Source organism: Nymphaea colorata, chromosome 7 (assembly GCF_008831285.2).
Source record: "Nymphaea colorata isolate Beijing-Zhang1983 chromosome 7, ASM883128v2, whole genome shotgun sequence".
In the NCBI taxonomy this organism is placed as follows: domain Eukaryota; kingdom Viridiplantae; phylum Streptophyta; class Magnoliopsida; order Nymphaeales; family Nymphaeaceae; genus Nymphaea; species Nymphaea colorata.
The window spans coordinates 21090316-21110314 of record NC_045144.1 but is presented as its reverse complement, the minus strand read 5'-3'; the positions used below and the strand labels follow the sequence as shown (position 1 = coordinate 21110314).

General features: G+C 36.1%; 1 protein-coding gene across 1 annotated transcript; it reads right to left on the bottom strand.

The window, feature by feature from the left end:
* Positions 1 to 5656: 5656 nt before the first annotated feature.
* LOC116257726 (serine/threonine protein phosphatase 2A 59 kDa regulatory subunit B' gamma isoform-like) lies at positions 5657 to 17553 on the bottom strand. Its single transcript, XM_031634690.2, has 3 exons — positions 17338 to 17553; positions 15669 to 17154; positions 5657 to 6516 (listed from the first exon to the last, which is right to left on the bottom strand). Exons 2-3 carry the CDS (start codon positions 16956 to 16958, stop codon positions 6136 to 6138), a joined length of 1671 nt encoding a protein of 556 aa, XP_031490550.1. The 5' UTR covers positions 16959 to 17154; positions 17338 to 17553; the 3' UTR covers positions 5657 to 6135.
* Positions 17554 to 19999: the final 2446 nt, after the last annotated feature.

The following is a 19999-nucleotide window of genomic DNA, read 5'->3' as shown; positions in this document are numbered from 1 at the left end:
ATTAAAAAGATAAAAGTATGAAAGTTTTTACACACAACCCCGAACGATCCGCTCGTGTTAGTGGCGGGTAAACAGCTGGTCATTGGTTTGAGTAGCATCAAGGGTGCTCTTTCTCTTTGAGCTAATGAGGAGGAAGGAATGCACAAACTCAAGCGCAAACTGGGTTCTAACCCAAGTACTGATGTAGCCGTGGACTTTAAGGAAAAAGAAACGTATTAACTTTATGTATAGAGAGAGAATTCTAATTCTTAAATAAAAAAATAACATTTCATATTCATCTACTTAAATTATTAGATATCCTCAACGCAAACAAATTGACCGAAATTCTTAAAGAGCTGCTACTAACAAAAACGTCATAAATCTTTCATACAAATTGACAAAAACATCTTCCATGATCAGCCAAAGGAATAGTAATTTTTTAACATTTTTTGTTATTTTAGATAGGAAAAATTATTTCTTCCGGTCAGTAGGTTGTTCTTTGGAAACTTCTCTCAAATGTTGAGCGCCTATTTGTTAACTTTTAATAGTTATACCTGTGATTTTTGTTTTCCCTCTTTATAATTTATTTTTTCCTTTTATAAAAGACTCTGTGAACCAATAAGTTTGTTACATAAAAGGCTTAGAAAGAGACTGCAGGCCGACTTCAAGTATATTCGTAAAATTAGATATTTTTTGAGCAATTTTTATATTACTCGAAGGGCAGAGGAAAGGGAGGGGTCTTCGCCTTTTCGAGATATCTTCCCCTCGACTTATTAACTAGCTTGATAGAAGGCATCTCCAATGCCAATTGTCCAGTATGGCCCTTCCTATAGTGAAGTATGCGCCACACATGAGACATATCAGGGGCGGAGTCAAGGGGGTGCCGGCAAGGGCCTTGGTCTCTCTCTAGTTCTTTTATTTGTTTTTTATCTACATATAAATAAAAAAAAATTATGTATCCTATATAAAAATATTACAAAATGATATTATGGCCCCTATCAAAATTTTAAAACTATAATTCAGTTTCCCTCATAACTCTGCATACTGTTGCAAAGTAGAAGAACACTAGATGGATGGGGCTGTGATGGCTTGTTTGAGAAGTAGAATAACATATATGTTACATATAGTAGCCCCAGTCCACACTTGACACCTATCACGATGATAAACGGCTGAATTCGTCATCAAGATATGAGGGGTACTAATAATTTAAATTGCGACCTCTAAAGGGCCCCAATAATATGTAAACATTTAAGTAAAATAATATGAGCCATTGACATACAAATAAACAATTTATCTAGAACTGGTGTGGGCAATTGCCCACACATGAACCTTGGCCCTTGGTATGGCAGTGTTGCTATTAAAAAATATTCCCTAATAGAAAGTTTACACTTTCTACCTTTTATTGAATATTAGCAAACTTATGTAACATATATGACAAAAGTGCAATCCCAAAAAAGGTTGCATGATATCTATAGAGAAGGCGAACGGCTAAATATGAATTGGAGGAATCCATCCAACTTCCAAGTATAATGTCAATAATGATAATATATGTTTGATAACCCATATACAATTTTAACATTTTGCCATGCAAGCAATAGTGACAGTTGGGGGCAGCTTGGGAGTTGTTGGTGAGGTTGACCTGAACCCGACTTCTTATCAGGCCATGGCCGGAATGATCGGAATGATCTGATGCCCCGCCCTAATATGTTACCTGAGCTGCCATTGATTCAAAAACACTTCGTATTGTTATTAAAATCGGGATCTGAACTAAACTAAATCAACAAGTTTTTAGAATACGTAAAACAGTGTGTGAAAGTAATTTTAAAATAAATATTCAAAACATGTTACAAAACAGTTCGGCACGTTGGACTCTTGCATATGCGATAGATTCTTGAATCAATTCGTCAGAAATCATTCAATTTGACTTGGCCAATGTCCTGCTTGATCAACTAAATGGGCTGTCTTAAGGCGGACAATACATAGTAATTCAGTTTATTAATCGTTTGAGATTCAGGTATAATTATTCAAAAAGTCATTTTCTGAAAAAAACATATGAAAAAATGTACAGAATCTAACTTAAAAATAAGAAAATCCTTAAAATATTATAAAAATATAAATTGACATGGTGACGCTTGTTTTGAGAGGACTGAAGTTGGTTTTCCCTTTCATATTTGTTGGGGTGAAATTTTTTTTCAGCAAATTGGTCAAAGCATGCAACATGTTGACAGTTTTTTTGGGCTAGTACGTTCATTTTATTTTTTTAAAGCCTCAAGAGGCGTAGCATAGCTGGTCAAGCAGGTGAAACCATGAAAGTTCAGTCGTTAGTTTGATTTTCATGGATGCTATTTCTTTATACTGCAAACAATATGTGCACGACACTCTAATTGACTGGTGTTCCGCTCCCCAGTCAGGTTCCCGAAGCAACCTTGGACTACAAGAACAAGGGAAACAGGGAATGACTTCGGCTACTTCGAGGTATCTCTGTTGTATTATACCCAAGAAAAACCTCGCTGTTTAAAATTTCGAGACGTTATTTGTAACTATGGCTAGATTTAATGGGAATCAGTTGACTTGAGGATTTTACAAAAAATAGATGATAAAAATAATAATTTGAAGGAGATGAAAACAGAGTTGCATCTTCAAAAGCTGTATTTTCCTATCAAATAACTTAAAAAAAAGAAAATCCTTAAAATATTATAAAAATATAAATTGACATGTGACTCTTCTTTTGAGAGGACTCAAGTTGGTTTTCCCTTTCATATTTGCTGAGGTGAAATTTTTTCACTGCTAGATGAATTTCAGCAAATTGGTCAAAACATATAACATGTTGACATTTTTTTTGGGCTAGTACCGTGAAAATTTGGTTGTTAATCCGATTTTCATAAATGCTATTTCTTATATTACAAACAATATATGCACGACACTCTAATTGATGAGTGTTCTACTCCCCAGGTAGGTTCCCGAAGCAACCTTAGACCACAGGAACAAGGGAAACAGGAAACGACTTTGGCTACTTCGAGGCATCTCTATTGTATTATATTCGAGAAAAACCTCACCATTTAAAACTCCGAGACGTTATTTGTGACTATGGATAGACTTAATGGAACCAATTGACTTGAGAAATTTAAGAAAAATAGATGATAAAAAAATTAATTTGAAGGAGATGAAAACAAAGTTGTATCTTCAAAAGCTTTATTTTCCTATCAAATAACTTAAAAATAAGAAAATCCTTAAAATATTATAAAATATAAATTGACATGGTGACGTTTCTTTTGAGAGGACTCAAGTTGGTTTTCCTTTCATATTTGCTGGGGTGAAATTTTTTCACTCCTAGATGAATTTCAGCAAATTTGTCAAAGCATGCAACATGTTGACATTTTTTTTTTGGGCTAGTAAGTTCATTTTATTTTTTTAAATCCTCAAGAGGTGTAGCATAGCTGGTCAGACAGGTGAAACCGTGAAAGTTCAGTCGTTAGTTTAATTCTCATGGATGCTATTTTTTTATACTGCAAACAATATATGCATCACACTCTAATTGATGGGTGTTCCGCTCCCCAGTCGGGTTCCCGAACCAACCATGGACCACAAGAACAAGGGAAAAAAGGAATGACTTCGGCTACTTCAAGGTATCTTTGTTGTATTATATCCGAGTTTAAAACTCTGATACGTTATTTGTGGCTATAGCTAGACTTAATGGGAATCAATTGACTTGAGGATTTTAAGAAAAATAAATGATAAAAAAATTAATTTGAAGGATATTAAAAGAGAGTTGTATCTTCAAAAGTTGTATTTTCTTATCAAATAACTTAAAAATAAGAAAATCCTTAAAATATTATAAAAATATAAATTGACATGGTGACTCTTCCTTTGAGAGGACTCAAGTTGGTTTTCCCTTTCATGTTTGCTGGGGTGAAATTCTTTCACAGCTGAATGAATTTCAGCAAATTGATCAAAACATGCAACATGTTGACATTTCATATATCCCTTTCATGTTTGCTGGTCAACACGTTGTGTGCAATATGTTGCATGCTTTGACCAATTGGTTTTCCCTTTTATGTTTGCCTGTTCCCTTTCAGGGGTAAAATTTTTTGCCTGTTCCCTTTCAGGGGTGAAATTTTTTCACTCCTAGATGAATTTTAGCAAATTGGTCAAAGCATGCAACATATTGACATTTTTTTGGGCTAGTACGTTCATTTTATTTTTTTAAAGCCTCAAGAGGCATAGCATAGCTGGTCAAGCAGGTAAAACGGTGAAAGTTTGGTCATTAGTTTGATTCTCATGGATGCTATTTCTTTATACTGCAAACAATATATGCACGACACTCTAATTGACAGGTGTTTTGCTCCTTCCCAAAGCAACCTTGGATTACAAGAACAAGAGAAACAAAGAATGACTTCGGCTACTTTGAGGTATCTTTATTGTATTATACCCGAGAAAAAAACCTGACCGTTTAAAACTCCGAGATGTTATTTGTGACTATAGCTAGACTTAATGGGAATCAATTGACTTGAGGATTTTAAGAAAAATAGATGATAAAAAAATTAATTTGAAGGAGATAAAAAGAGAGTTGTATCTTCAAAAGCTTTATTTTCCTATCAAATAACTTAAAAATAAGAAAATCCTTAAATTATTATAATAATATAAATTGACATGGTGACGCTTCTTTTGAGAGGACTCAAGTTGGTTTTCCCTTTCATGTTTGTTGGGGTGAAATTTTTTCACTGCTAGATGAATTTCAGCAAATTTGTCAAAGCATGCGTTCATTTTATTTTTTTAAAGCCTCAAGAGGCGTAGCATAGCTGGTCAAGCAGGTGAAATTGTGAAAGTTCAGACGTTAGTTCGATTCTCATGGATGCTATTTCTTTATTCAGCAAACAATATGTGCATGACACCCTAATTGACGGGTGTTCCGCTCCCCAATCAGGTTCCCGAAACAACCTTGGACTACAAGAACAAGGAAAACATGGAATGACTTCGGTTACTTCGAGGTATCTCTGTTGTATTATACCCGAGAAAAACCTCGCTGTTTAAAATTTCAAGACGTTATTTGTAACTATGGCTAGATTTAATGGGAATCAGTTGACTTGAGGATTTTACAAAAAATAGATGATAAAAAAAATAATTTGAAGGAGATGAAAACAGAGTTGTACGTTGCTATGTTTTCACTTCTCATGATATCCTAAAATATCCAGGATATTCTGCTGATGTTATGAACCACGTTCAACTTAACGGTAATATTGAGGCCTGTTCAAAACATTGCAGATATTTGTGACTTATGTCTATGAATTGGAGAACGAGGTGGCGATTGGGCAAGGCAAGTTCCCTTTTTTGTTGAAGACAGTAAGGGAGTGGTAGACTGGCCCTAGTCCCTCGGCCTCCTTGCTAGTTGCTGGGTTTTGTTTCCGCTCGGCGATCTAAATAAGAAAAAATCTCGAATGTCCAGTGCTTACATTAATCGTTGTTGGAAGAACAGTCTTGGCGTTCTCTCACAGCCATCGGCCGTTTCCTCTTTTGCCCCTTTTGGTATCTCTGTGTACTGTACTTTTGCCAACAGAACTGGCAGGAATCCACCAAAACTCAGAATGGGTTCAAAAAAGAATAAAAAGAACAGCAAGCATAAACTGAGAACATAGTAAAAGGTTTTCTATTTGATTATCCCTCATAAAACGCAAGGGAATGACAAGCAAAATAACAACTACATTAGCACTCCAGATCACCAAAACTTTGAAGCATGATCGAACATACAATCCATTGTATTTTACATTGATGGCATTTCTACATGCCGTTGGCCCTATAAATGACTGCAAATAACAAAAAGCAAGAAAACTGATGCTATTATAAATTACTAGCATGAAAAGTTAAAAGCCCAATGGGTACAAAAGCAAAAAAAGCATAGGCTGAATTAATTCCTACCACTATCAGCATCATACAAGAACTCATTGGAGCAACCATCCACTGGAGAACTGTTTCTATAAAACTTGTTATGGTACACAAGCTTCCAGAACTATGAGATGGAAAGAGGATAGGAACAGAGCACAACCAAATTATACAGCCCCATCAGCTCTTCCTAGCAAGTGGTAATAACTTAGGAATCACATGATGAGGCATCAGTCGCAGCCGCTTCAACTTGATGGCAATTCTCTATTGTTGAAATTCTCAACACCCAGTTGCAGCCCTTGGACTGGTACCTGATATGTTCATTGAAAACCTTGGGACTAGAACAGCTTCATTGCTGATGGCTTTGGATGCAGCAACTTCTTCCAAGCGCTCCCACGTGGACAACCGTTTTTGTTGAATTTCTTTCTCTTTTGATTCATCTTCTTGAAACTTGATAAGACACTCTTCGAACAATTCATGGTCAACATCTGAAAATATCTTCCTGACATTCAGAGTAAGGCTCTGAACAGCTTGATTCCAGTGGGACCTTGTGGTCCTCTCCATAGCTGGAAAAATGATTGGTAATATGACCTTCCGGTTTTGAGTTATCAAATTAAGGATGTGATCATTGTTCCACAAAAACAAGGCCCGTTCAGCCACCTGAAACAAAACCATTTGGAAAAATGTAAATGATTGGTAGTATGAACTTCCAGTTTTGAGTTATCAAATTAAGGATGTGAACATTGTTCCACAAAAACAAGGCCCCTTCAGCCACCTGAAACAAAACCATTTGGGAAAAATGTAACTAAAAGACAACAAAATTTTACAGGAAGCATGTGGATAACCCCTGCAAGAAAAACCCAAGACCCCTGGAAAAGGAAGTGCAACCTAACCATTCAGCTCTCATCCAACCTGAACAAAGTCAAGAATATAAAGTAAAGAGAATGGATGCCAAGTTCAGGTCAGCCATGCGATGCCGTGGTCCCTATATGCAATTAAAGAAACAATAACTACAGAATCTTAACAAATTACCAGATTCAGGTGCCTTGCCATATTCCAAAAAATGGCTATTAGAAATGAAGTTTCCTTTTAAAGGTCCCTATCAATATACGGGAAAATGAAGATGAAAAAAACTTATGTTATATATGCTCTAAGACAAGGAGATAATTGCTTTAAGAGCCTTTAAACATGATGGGGAATCCAGTGTGCTTGATTGGTGAAGGTAGGCAGGCCCGCGAGAATTCATGGATGAATTTTGCCGGACAGGAAGAAATCATCTAGCACTGTTTAGTATGTAAACAAGATGACAATGTTACACCAGGAGAACCATAATGTAACATCTAAAATCCTCTGAAGACTTGGAAGTCAAAGGCTTGACACAATTTATTATGATGATGTCTTTGACAAGTTAACTACGTCTTCATTTTCTGTCATATTAGGGCAAATTATATTTCCCAGGATCTTTACCATATAAAGCATTCAAGACCTTAAGGTAGGACAGACCTTTCTCCAGAAAACCAAGGCTTTTGCACCATGGAACTGGTGAGGAGTGTCGAACCTGATCCCAATTTAACAGGCTTTCCAGGTTTTTCATGGATCCTATTCTCATAGGTAATCTTCCGCTTTCACAGTTTTTCCCTAAACTAATGTTTTAAAGAGGGTCAGCATATCTTGTAACTGCTATTGTTAGAAATAATGGAGACTCGGACCTTTGTCTTTTCGAACTATGTAAATACTTGCATTCTTATGTGTTTTGCTTTCCTTTTTTCTTCATATTGAGAATGTAAGGGCATCGTTCTTAACAGGACCTGTGGTTCAGTGATGTCTATGAGCAAGCTTGCTACTATAATTGTAAGCACCATGCTCTGTTTGCTGAGGAAAAGCTGCTCCTGTTATTTGAAAAAAGATCAGGTGATATATATTTATCTTTACAATATTACTCAAACCAGAAAGTTATTAAAATGCAAACAACTGAACTTAATATTAATATTGTCAATATTAGTATCAAAGCCAAATCATTTTGTTGAATAGGCAAATGGGACAATAGTAGCTGAATACAAACTGGGTGAACAGCATGTTTTTTATTTTCTAAAAGACAATTACAAATTAACTTAGACTAATTAAAGAATAAAAAAATAAAATTAATAAGATTTGTATTTGCTTCTAGAGCTTTTATAGGAACCCCTGCAACCTGCATTGAATGATATTGGCTGGTATGCACATCAATATTGCCAAGTTTGCAGCAGCAATAGCCTAAACAGTGGAACCAATAGTCCTTATGGGTGAGGGCAACAGCAAAAGTTTTAGATGAAAACAATACACTGAAATTCTTTGGACGTATACTGAGAAACATTATAATAGGATAACAAACAGGGAATATGACCATATAACATCTTCATTTCAACCCTGATCACAATTTGGGTCTGAGATTTGGTTATGCATTAATTCAAATAAGAAATGATTCCTTCAGAGGTCATATTCTAGACCAATTACTGGCAATTAAATAATTTATATAATTTCTATGTCAAATAACTGCAGGTGTTAGTTGGCTATCTTGGTCTGGCATGGATCACACAAATTTTTAGAAAATGCCACATATCTGTGGAACACACACATATATACATAATTACATCATATGATCATATACACTTCAGAACTACCCAATAAACCATAAAAAAAAGTAACAAATTATGGCGCAAAAATATTTGATGTTCAAGAATCAAAGAAAAATGCTGAAATTATTATATTAACTGAAATTAAAATTATAATATATAGTCAAATTATGTAATAGTAAGCATGAAACAGTCAACTAATTAGGAAAGTTAAAACGAGAAAAAAATATAAGATTGAACTTTTAGCATCAAAATCAAAACAAAAGTAGGGTTAATACTTATTGAAAATGTAACATACAAATTGTCCATGAGAATTAGTTAATGAACCTAAGCAATTTTCACTTGACAAAAACCCTTCTTAAGTAAAAGTTGTGTCCAATCTGAACCTACACGTGGACAGATCTGAGCCTCCATTTGTCTGCATAACAGATGGCTGACCATGGAATTTGATGAGTTGGAGGTGTGCCTGGGCCCTGGACCAGCATTATCATCCAGTGCAGACGTGGCATGAGTAGAATAACCTTCTTAAGAACTCCAAGTTACTTGATGACTAAGGATAATTTCCAAATTTGATAGGGAGAGTAATCATAATATACTAACTATGGTTTACATGTCCAGAAATCACCACTGAGCTCAGTCAGCTAAAAGAACTAGAAAAGAACATGTTGATGAGAAAGCTATATCCCAGTTCAATCTGAAGCTTTTCATATTGGGATGGCATTGCTTTAAGGTCACATATAACAACTAGCAAATGGTCCAACCCTAAGTACGTGCTGCACAAAGGAAAGGGTCTTTAATTTTGCAGTTTAAATAAATTTGCTTCATAATAGTACTCCTTTATTTTTTAAAACATATTTTTCACAAGAGTTTTCTACTAATAAATATCTAAAAGAGAAGAAAAATGAGATGTACATACGTTTCATATATAATTTTAAATTTATATAACTTCTTGTCTAATTCTTATCAAATCGGAAAGCTTCCTCGATTTAAGATTCCTTTTAATCCAACTGCTTAGAAGAAAATAAAATAAGGTGATGTCTTTCAAACTGACTTATGTGTTAGCATCATCTGGACTTCCCTGAGCAAGAGAGAAAAATTCAACAACAAAGAGAATAAGACAAATGTGTAAGGACCTAACTGCTGAAAAAACCAATTAAGAAATCTTCACGGTGCATGCTGCATAGTTATGCACTGCCTCTTTTAAGTAGGGATATAAAATAATGAAGTAGGTTTTTCAGCTCAACAAAAGCTCGTTCTTGACTCACTCATTAAGAAAACAAGCTGAACAAGAGCTTCCACATATTCATAAACAAGCCAAGCATGAGTATGGGGATTTCAAACTTCATATTGTATAGGTTAATAAGTTATAACATTTTATTCTACAAAAAATTTTACTATATATATATATATATAGCACAAGTATTTGTATAATAAAATGTTAATAAGTTATTAACCAATACAATATGAAGTTTGAAATTTTTACAAGCATATTTTCTTTTAGACAACTTGGCCTGTGCCTTGTATCAGCAACAGCTGGCCTAGTAATTGCAGCAGTATTTTAGCATTTAAGTATGTTCTCCCCATCTCTTCAACCCCAACACCGCCCACCCCCCAACCCCCAACAATAAAAAGCACACACACAGAGACAAAATATGAAAATGCTTAGCAGGTGAAATTTGATTGGTGGACTTTCCATCAAGGGACACTCCATTACCCTAGATAATCTGTGTCCACGCGTACTTCCAGCCAAATACTTACCTCTTTATAGATTTTACAAAGTTATCATTTTTGTTTACCTAGAAAAGCAAACAATTGACCAATAGTACAAAGCGCCATATAACTGGCAGATGTGGAACCAGAAGACTCATGTAGGGCAAAACTATTATTTCACATCTTTTTAGGGAGGGCAGGTGGTCAGATAGTGTCTTACAAAAAACTTCTATGGAAAAACATTTAAATTTTCAACATTTTAAAGAAGTGGAGCAGGGCCCTCTGGCTAAATCTATGGTGACCAGGGCATTTTTTTCCTTAATCAGCACATGACAGGGTATGTTTGGCATAAATAAGCTTACAAAGTCAAGAAAACAAAAAGAAAAATATGAGCACCTCCTGGAATCTTTAAAGTCATTTTGGAAAGCTACAACTGTTCTACATATCTTGCCAAGAAATGCGCATCTGCTTCTTGCAGAAATTGTACCACACAGAAGGATGCTGACAGGTGCATCCAAAACCGTTCTAGTCCTACAAATCCTCTCTTCTTGTTCCTCTCTTTTGGACTCGTGGGAAAAATTAGTTATTACTGTTGAATTCGATGATGCATTTGTCATGTAAAACACTTAGGTCACGAGGATTACTTTTAGTATTTTTTTTGCATGAATTAAGTCATACTCCACTTCTTGCTTTCTGAGTGCTGCACCAACAAATAAACTTATTCTATTTGCCACCACTTTTCTTGATTTTTTCGTAATCATCTCAGGAGCAAATAGCATAAGAAGGCAGGTTCATGTGTGAAAATTGTACACATTAAACTTGACTAAGAGCTACTCCAGTTGAACCTTAATTAAAATTAGAAGAAGGGAAACCAATTCATACCAATGAACTTTCAAGGGCTTGTCAAGTCAAGTTGCCTTTGCTGGATTCCTTTTTCACTTTATGTTCTTAATGCCCAATCTGAGTTTCAGATCCATTCAAAAGTACAATCAGATACATATTTCTTAGAATGAGAACTTCTCTTCCATTCAAGCCACACCCATTTTTTCCCTTTCTCTTCTTTTGTTCCACCCATATTCATTCTTCCTCCTTTTGCCTTGTAACTTTCTTTTCTTTCTTTTATGCTTTTGTTTGATAGATCCAAATCTTACACCTGATCTACAACTCCCATTCAGCCATTCCTTGTGAATGTCAACTTGCTGACTTTGGCATCATGACATTGACAAGGAGATGTCACCTCATCCAAAGGATGCTGTTACTTACCAATTACCGTACTACAATGTAAAACATCTCATGTGGATTATTTTGCTGAATTAAATTGCCAGTTCCTGATTCATTTGGGTGGTCATGTGTATTTGATTTTTATCTGTTTAATTCATCTTGGATCTCATATCTTTGAATGGACTTGGTTATATACCAAGATCACAAAAATAACAGTGAAATGCCTTATCTGGAGTTCCAGATATAGAAACATGAATTGAAAGATCACATGGCATCCAACTTTTGATTTTTTCACACTATTCTGCCAAGTCAAAAAGAAAAATTAGTAAAAGACCCTTTGAAGTAAGTTCCTGCATGAGAGAGCAAAAACCTAGTTTTTTTTTTTAAAAAAACCCAAGGATTTTCCCCCAAGACATCATCCGAGCATGCCCTTAATCAGTTCAACTTTCAACTTTCAAGCTCAATTCCCCATCTGTTTTGTAATGCCAACCTATATCAAGTAGCTTAAGCATATTCTGTCTCAAGTTTCGGCACACAAACCCACCAATGTTGGTGCACAAGCGTGGATTTCACAGCTATCAAAAAGGTATACAAACCTTCACATCCAGTCATTTATCAAGGAATAAAAGGTTGATAACAGGAACATGTTTCAAATTTTTAACTGTAATCATACAATAATCCAAAACCTTGTCACGGCTCATAGAGCTGTATCTGTATTCAATGGAATAGGAAAATGCACTGATGAAGGAAACGATCTCTCCATGAAAATGGAAGAAATTTAGGTGACTAATGAAGAACGTATTCTGGAATGTAAAGTAGCTCTAATATATGGAAAAATGGATGAACCACTAGGGGTAGAAAAAAAAAAGACAAATAGATCTACCAGACCCAAACTATTGAGTGATCTATTTACCAATCCTTCAAATCTAGAAACAAAAAAATGAAACTGAGTATTCCATTGCTTTGGTTAATATATATACACACACACACACACACACACACACACACACACATCTCTCTTCTCTTGCATGATTTAGCAATCACAATTTTTTTTTCTGATATGATGGAAGAAGAAAAATATCCCTCTTTTTTCATGTTTGCCCATGTTTTGCGTCTCTTCTGCATGGTTGACATTCATATCGTTATTTCAGTTCCTCATATCACATCTGATCTTACTTCCATGTCGCAACTTGGTTATAAATAGAACTCCATGTTGTACTTTCACTACTTCCCTTTTTAAGGAACCCCATGCAGATCACATTCACAACCAGGGAATTGGATCTTTAAGATTTCCAACTTGTTCAACTTGTGTTCCTATCCAGTATCCACACATTGTGGATGTTCATCTCTTAAGTTCAGGGATCAGAACTAATGAAGCTCAAATTATAGCATCACCACCTTGGACATTTCCATTTGAGCATATTTGTTCATGTTTAATGAGTGGGACTTTCTTCACTTTGAAGAAAGTCACTTCCATACACTACCCTTTCTAACATGTCACAACTTCACTGCTGACAATCTTACGCCCTTCTCCCATTTTTATATGAAAAAGATGGAAAATTGTTGGACCTGTAAAGTTCCAATTTCTTACCATGGTGTTATCCTCCAAGGCAGAGAGCAGTCTGGATGATTTCTCATGTAGCCAAACACGCCCTTCATTTTTTATCCTCAAATATCCAGTACTACAGTACTAGTGCTTGTGCATGTAAATGCCACAATTTTCAAGCCTTTACAAATCATTTATTGCTTCCATTTAATACTAGGAAAACCTTCTTCCATTTTAGCACCCGTTATTATTTTTTTCTTTTTTACTAGCAAGTATATAGAATGGGTCCATTTTGTCCCCTATACATAAACAATGTTTGAATCTTCATAAGCATGGCTACATCACGATATCTTCAACCACATATCCATGAGACGCAACAAGCAAACTGGCATTATATGGACCTCACCTGGTTGCATCAATGAAATGCTGGCACTGAACTTTTAACCTACTTCAACTTGAAAGTCTTAATTCTGATCCCATAAAGACAAAGATGAAGCTTTTGCTGGAATATAATTTATAACCCGATTAGTATGTAAATGGTCAGAACATACGACAATAGACTCAGGGAAGAACAGGTGAACAGCATGGTGATCATTGATGCAAATTAATGTAGCCACATAAGTTCAGCCAACTGAAAGATGCTGCTCATATGAAGGACATGAGCACCAAACATTCTCGCAAAGAAGAAGCATGTGAAACTAATGTAGAAGTAGTGGGAGAAGTAACATAATCCTGCTACTCATATGAAGGACTGACAAGAGCATCAAACAATCTCAAATCTAGTGGTAAGAAGAAGCGTAACATAATCCATATGTACAAATGAAAGTTGGGATGTTGAAGGACCTAAAGGCAGAATAAAGTTCAATGTACATGGTCCAGGAAAATAAAATAAAGGAACCCAGGAGGTATAAAGGTTAAAGATCATGTGACTAAAAGTCTTACAATCGAAGGCAGAGATTAAATTACAAAGAGGCCCTAAGCCTAGTGGTAAAGGCTTCCATACCCCAGTTATCCTCCAATTGGCACCATCATGTGAATGACATTCTCACCAACTAAACACAGAAAATTTTTTACATATCAAATCAACCTATAAAAGCATGCATTAATATCATACTTCAAAATTTAGGTCTTTTTATTTCTATCTTTGGTGAACAGATAATTTAACATCCATAAGTTTCCCTCGTTCTTCGTTTTCCCTCACAGTCTCTCTCTAGATGTCCAACTCATCATCCTGTCCCTTGTTCCATTTTCCTTGCAAATCGATGGTTTCCAGGATGTGCAGACGGCAGACCACATTGAGAAGGGTATGTGAGACAGCAGCCCAATAATAGCGAAATCACTTATCATCTTTATGCCGCTGAATCTGAATTTTTCCTCCATTATACATAGATACAATACGAAGGAAGAAGGGCTTAACATTTTTCAAAGACTGTTAACAAGTAGTATGAAATTTTTTAAACATCATCAATTAAGTAACCAAATTAAAAACCTTGGATTGTTTCAGATGAAGAAGTAGGAAGGCCCAAAATATAGACGAAATGCGTTACTGAATTTCCTATTATGGAAAGTACATAGCTACAATGTTCATAAGAGACATATACATGTATTGATGAATACATGAACACATACACATAATTAACCAGACTTGCTGCAATTCAACAAACTTTCTCTCCAAGGACATGCTAGGGGAAAGCTTGCTGTATCTAACCATCCACTACTCTTAAGAGTATCTTAAAATCGTTAAATGCATGGTGAGGAAAAATTCAAACTAAAAACACAACATTCTCAGCTTATTTAAGGCTAAATCTCTTCTTTTACTGGAAACTGAAAGCAATCAAAACACCATCATCTTCCAAGTTATTTAAGAAGCTGAGCAAAACTTGAGAAAAGGATGCGCCAAAAATAGTATGACAGGTGAGAAGGGGGTGAGAAGGGGTTGTCCAAGTACTTTACAATATTGTTCCTATGTTTCTTGAATTTGTGAATACCAAGTCCGCAATCGTTCAGAACAACATCCCGAAAGTATTCCCTACTGATTTTCGGATCCCAGAAGAAGAATCTGTATCACTATAGTCACCAAGGGTAACTTAATAACACTTCTCACAGCAAAGTGTTTCAATTCACAAATGAAAGCTTTTCTGCTAATGCCACTTCATCAGCCACAAAAAAGAAGAAACAAAACTCTGTAGTTGGTAGAAGAACCATGAAGGGTGGAAGCAAAAAGAAAAAAAAAAAGTAAATCGACGTTCCAAATAGAACTGGAGGAGCTTGAACAAAGAGATATGTGTGTTCTACACATTTGAAGCAGTAGATATGTGTGTTCTACACATTTGAAGCAGTAGATATGTGTGTTCTACACATTTGAAACAGTAGGAAGTACCAACCCATTGATAAGGTATATTAGGATGAAAATCAGATGCTTCCAAGCATATGAGCGAGGATATTAGCAATCCACAGATTAACAGTATTCCATGGTTGTGTAGCAGGCATGAGAACATTGCTGCATTGGCTGAGAATGTCGAACATCGACTCGTCCAATCATAATATGGCATCGGTTTGAACATGGTTTCCAATATTGAAAAGATGATCACAAGCATGATGGTGAAAATGGATGCTAGAAACAGGTAAAGGCCAAACTACCAACACGTGCAAAATGGAATAAGATGAAATACAAACATATCAATAATAACAAGCAGATCCCCATTCTGCGCAAAATCCATTACCTGAAAATGAGAGCTATTCAAACAACGAGCAATCCGACGGAACAATGGTACCATGCAACGCTGGAATTCAGCCGCCTGAGTCTCTTCCAGCACTTCCTCCAGCTCCCCAAGAAACATGACCTCCTTCGAACTATTTGTAACTGGCCAGTACTTCAATAGGCCTCCAATGACTGTGTCGGCCAACTTGAAGTCCTTCTCCACGAACTGGGTAACGCAGTATGACAGCTGCTGATGATACATGGAAACACATTTGGGCTTATGTAATGGAATCAAAGCACGAACAAGGAAAAGCTTATGCTCCTCTTTCAATGGCAAGGCAAAGCCATTGATTATGCTCCCCAAGATTTCCAACAGTTCGGCGATCCCATTATGCTTCTCGGTTTCGAAAATAAAACGATAAAAGATGTAGTTGATTGCTTTCCGAATGAATGGTCGATGCACCATGAACTTCCCGTAGATTCGATGAAGAATGGTCTTCAAGTAGTCCCTTTCCCTTGGGTCTTCGGAATCGAAGAGATCAAGCAGCCTCAAAACAAAGGAGTGATCAATGTACCTCTTGGCCAACTTAGCATCCGTCTCGCTCGAGGCAATAAATCTAAGCAAGAATTCGTAGACGATCTGTAAATGCTGCCATGCCGGATCCATCAAAGGCTCCTCCTCTTCCGGATCAACCGCTTCCGGCAGCTTGTTCTCGCGATTCGACGAAAGGAACGTCCTAAACAAGTTGCAGGCTACCATCTTAGTGATCTCCTGCATTGCAGTCTCACTGAATCTGCCATTAACGGAGCTTATGTAATCGACGAGCTCGAGCAATGTCTGCCGTTTGATGTCCTTCTCCTTCAGATTCTTCGAGGGATCGGTGAAATCGAAAATCACGCAACACATATTCAGCTTTCTTACCAACAGATTCTGCTTCTCAGAGCTTGGCACATCCCTGAAACCCGGCAGAGCTTCGTAGGAGGACGACAAAGACGAAACCGGGATACCACCATTGGCATTTCCAGCACCCGCCTGAATTCCGTTGCCGTTCTTCTTCCCCTGCCCAGATTTGGCAGTACCCGTCGAGCCATTACTCCTGGTTGAGCTCGAAAAAGAGGACCTTCCGGAACCCGAATTTGCCTTCAAATGATTCGAAATCGAAGACGACGTGGAATTAATAAGATTATTGATGCCCCCAACGAGACTAGCAGCAGCCGATCCCGGAGAAGAACCCACATTCTCCCCAGAATCGTTGCCGTCCGCCGATTTCGACGGCTTCCGCGGCAACCTACCCAGTATCTGCTTGATCATGTTGAAGACAGAGATCGGACCAAGATACCAAAACCTCGAGGCTGGCTCACACAACTTCAGAGACAAGACGGCGACCTGGAAAGAAGGCTGAGCAGATGGTCCGAGGTTGGGCCATCAGCAGCAGCAGCAGCAATGGCGACTACTACAATTCCCATCAAACACAAACAAGGAGTGAACCCTCTTTCCCTCCCTCTCCCTGCAACCTCTCCAAGAACAGACCCATCAGGTACTGAGGCGTGCATCACCCACAGACCTCAGAAGACATATAAAGCAAAAACACAAACCAAAGAGGAAGAAAGAGAGAACAGGGCAGCACAAGGGCGTCATGCAACCAGTGATTATCAAGAGAGTGGGCAGAAAATATAGTGAGAGCGGATACCCATGGCGTCAGCACTCGACAGCCTCCAACCGGGTAGACCAACGAGTCAAGGAGAGGCCTGCTGCTGCCCCTCCTTTTTAGGGCGCTGCCATTGTCGCTCTTGGTTGAGTAAAGGTGGCAGAAGACGGCCGGGAGGGCTTGTTGTTGAGGGAGATTGGGGTTACACTTGGAGCCCAGCACTTTGAAGTTTTACGAAGTTTTTGCCTGTCCAAGGGCGCGTTTCGGAAGCAGGAAACTTTTTCTTTTTACTCAAGAGAAGAAAATTGCAACAGGATATTTGCTCTCCCGTTTCAATGTTTTTCAGACGCTTTGAGTTTGTTTCTCTTGCATACATGCTTTTGTCCATACATTATATATATATATATATATATATATATAAAGTGAATAACGATTTTAATGTTTTTAATGTCACCCAAACATTTAACAAACCATTTAATTCATCACAATGAACAGTTAAAGAAAAAATAAAAAGAACAAGGTGATTAGTATTTTTTTCATATAATATTACTTCATATCTTTTCTCATGGTTTTTGTCTCAATCAATCTACTTTAGATAAACAACCTTAACTAAATGATTAGATGAGTTACAACTAAGTTATCATTTCCTTAGAGAGAGAAAGCCACCCAACTCTAGAATGAGAGCTGTTCAATCCAACATGATAATAGTTAAAAGAAAAATAATAACAAAAAAGCGATTGACATTTTTATCATTTAATATTAATTTATACATTTTTTCTTTGTTTTTTTCTTAATTATGAATGACTTCAATTAGATGGCTGTGTTATTTTAGGTGATTTATAATCTATAATAAATTATATGTTTAACGTAATTTAAATCTCAACATTTCAGTGCGAGTTTTTTCCTACTTTGTTAATGTGTCAAAGTATAAAACCTATTAATCAAGTATTTCCGGGTGAAGCATATGAGTAATAATAAAACCTCAACCCCATCGAGGTTTGAATTCACAAAAAATTGATCACGATATATAATCCATCTCGCTTCTTACTCTTAATGCTTTTGATTTATGAGTACTCTTTCATTTACTTCCTTCTCATGGATTTCTTATATAAGTATTTTAAGTGCTGCTGTCCTTCCTATTATGGTGTCGACAAATGAAAGCATGAAACTACCGAGTCGAAATTTATTTTCTACATTTTGTAATTTAAATGTGATCCAATGATGGTTGAAGTCACTGAACTCTTCTAATTTACTGCTGCACCCGAGTTGCATTGCGCACCAGACATGGGTGCGACTCCGACTCACACCCGAACCCAGTTAAAAATGCATAATATATGTTGTTTTGATATTTTTCTATGCAATATAATTATTGAAGTATGTTATATATATTAATAACTAAATTGAAATAATAATATATACATGTTTATTCTTTTATATATATAATAAATTAAAAATAATAATAATAATAAAATATCCTAACCGCACTGCTACACCTAAATTTTTTAGGATGTGACATTCCGGCACCCGCAACCCACACTCTGGTGACATATTGAACTGAGTGATTAAAATAGGTAAGCAAATTTTCCAAGTGCTGCGGATTTGCATATTTTAGAGCATATGTAAACTTGATAAATGAATGTAAGATCATATTTTTAGGAAAAAAAAAATTGAAACATGATACAAAGAACTATGTTAAATGCAAGCGTGCTTTAAATGAAACTTCTACCAACTAAAAGTTTCACACATTCACTAGTACACAAACATTTTCATTTAATTAGAAAATTTGAACCGACTAGCTTTAATGTTTGAATTGTTTGGACAACCATGCTCAACTTTTGATTTACAAACACATGCTTAACTTTTGGAATATTATATTTTTCCAGAATTGTTAAGGAAATAAATTGGGTGTTAGCGTATCAAATTTGAACTAGATACATCCTCAACCATATCTATTTTTTTAGATATTCACATATTTGGATTCGAATTCATATTCAAATACGAATAAATAAAAGTCATATCCAAATTCAAATCTGAAATCCAATTTCACAGTCAGAATCCAATCCAAATCTGATTTTTACATGCATATCCAAATCTGAATCCAAATTTTGAACTGAATTAGGCCGATTAAGAGCATTAGATATAGGATATTTGTTCTAAAAATAAATCTAATTCGAGTCCATATCTGAATCTCATCAGATACTTATGTATATCCGAATCCAAATTTTTGAATGGATGTCATTTCTTAGATCCAAATCCAAATCTCTCTGATTTCTTAATACGATTTTTTCTTTTCATACCTGACTTCTTCGAAACGGTTTGGTCGTATATCTGATCCAAATAGAATATTTTGACATCCTTATAAATAATTGATAAAGTGCTATTGCAGTAATGACATGCAGGGAAACCATTAAATAGCACTTAGTAAAAATGATGGAATTATTAGTCTTAAATCTTATTATTTCTCATATTTATCCCTGTTTTCGTATTGAGAGAGAGAGAGAACAGTGACACGGCAAAAAATTTTTCCCTTGAACCTTTTTTTACAGCTAAATTGCAAGTTTGAGTTATTTACTATTGAATTAGGAATTAATAATTAAACAATCTAAATTTGGACCATCTGAGCCGACTCAAAACAATTAAGTTGATCCGGCCAATCCAGAACCAAATCCTTTAACACCTCTAGGACTTGATGCTTTTGGTTCAG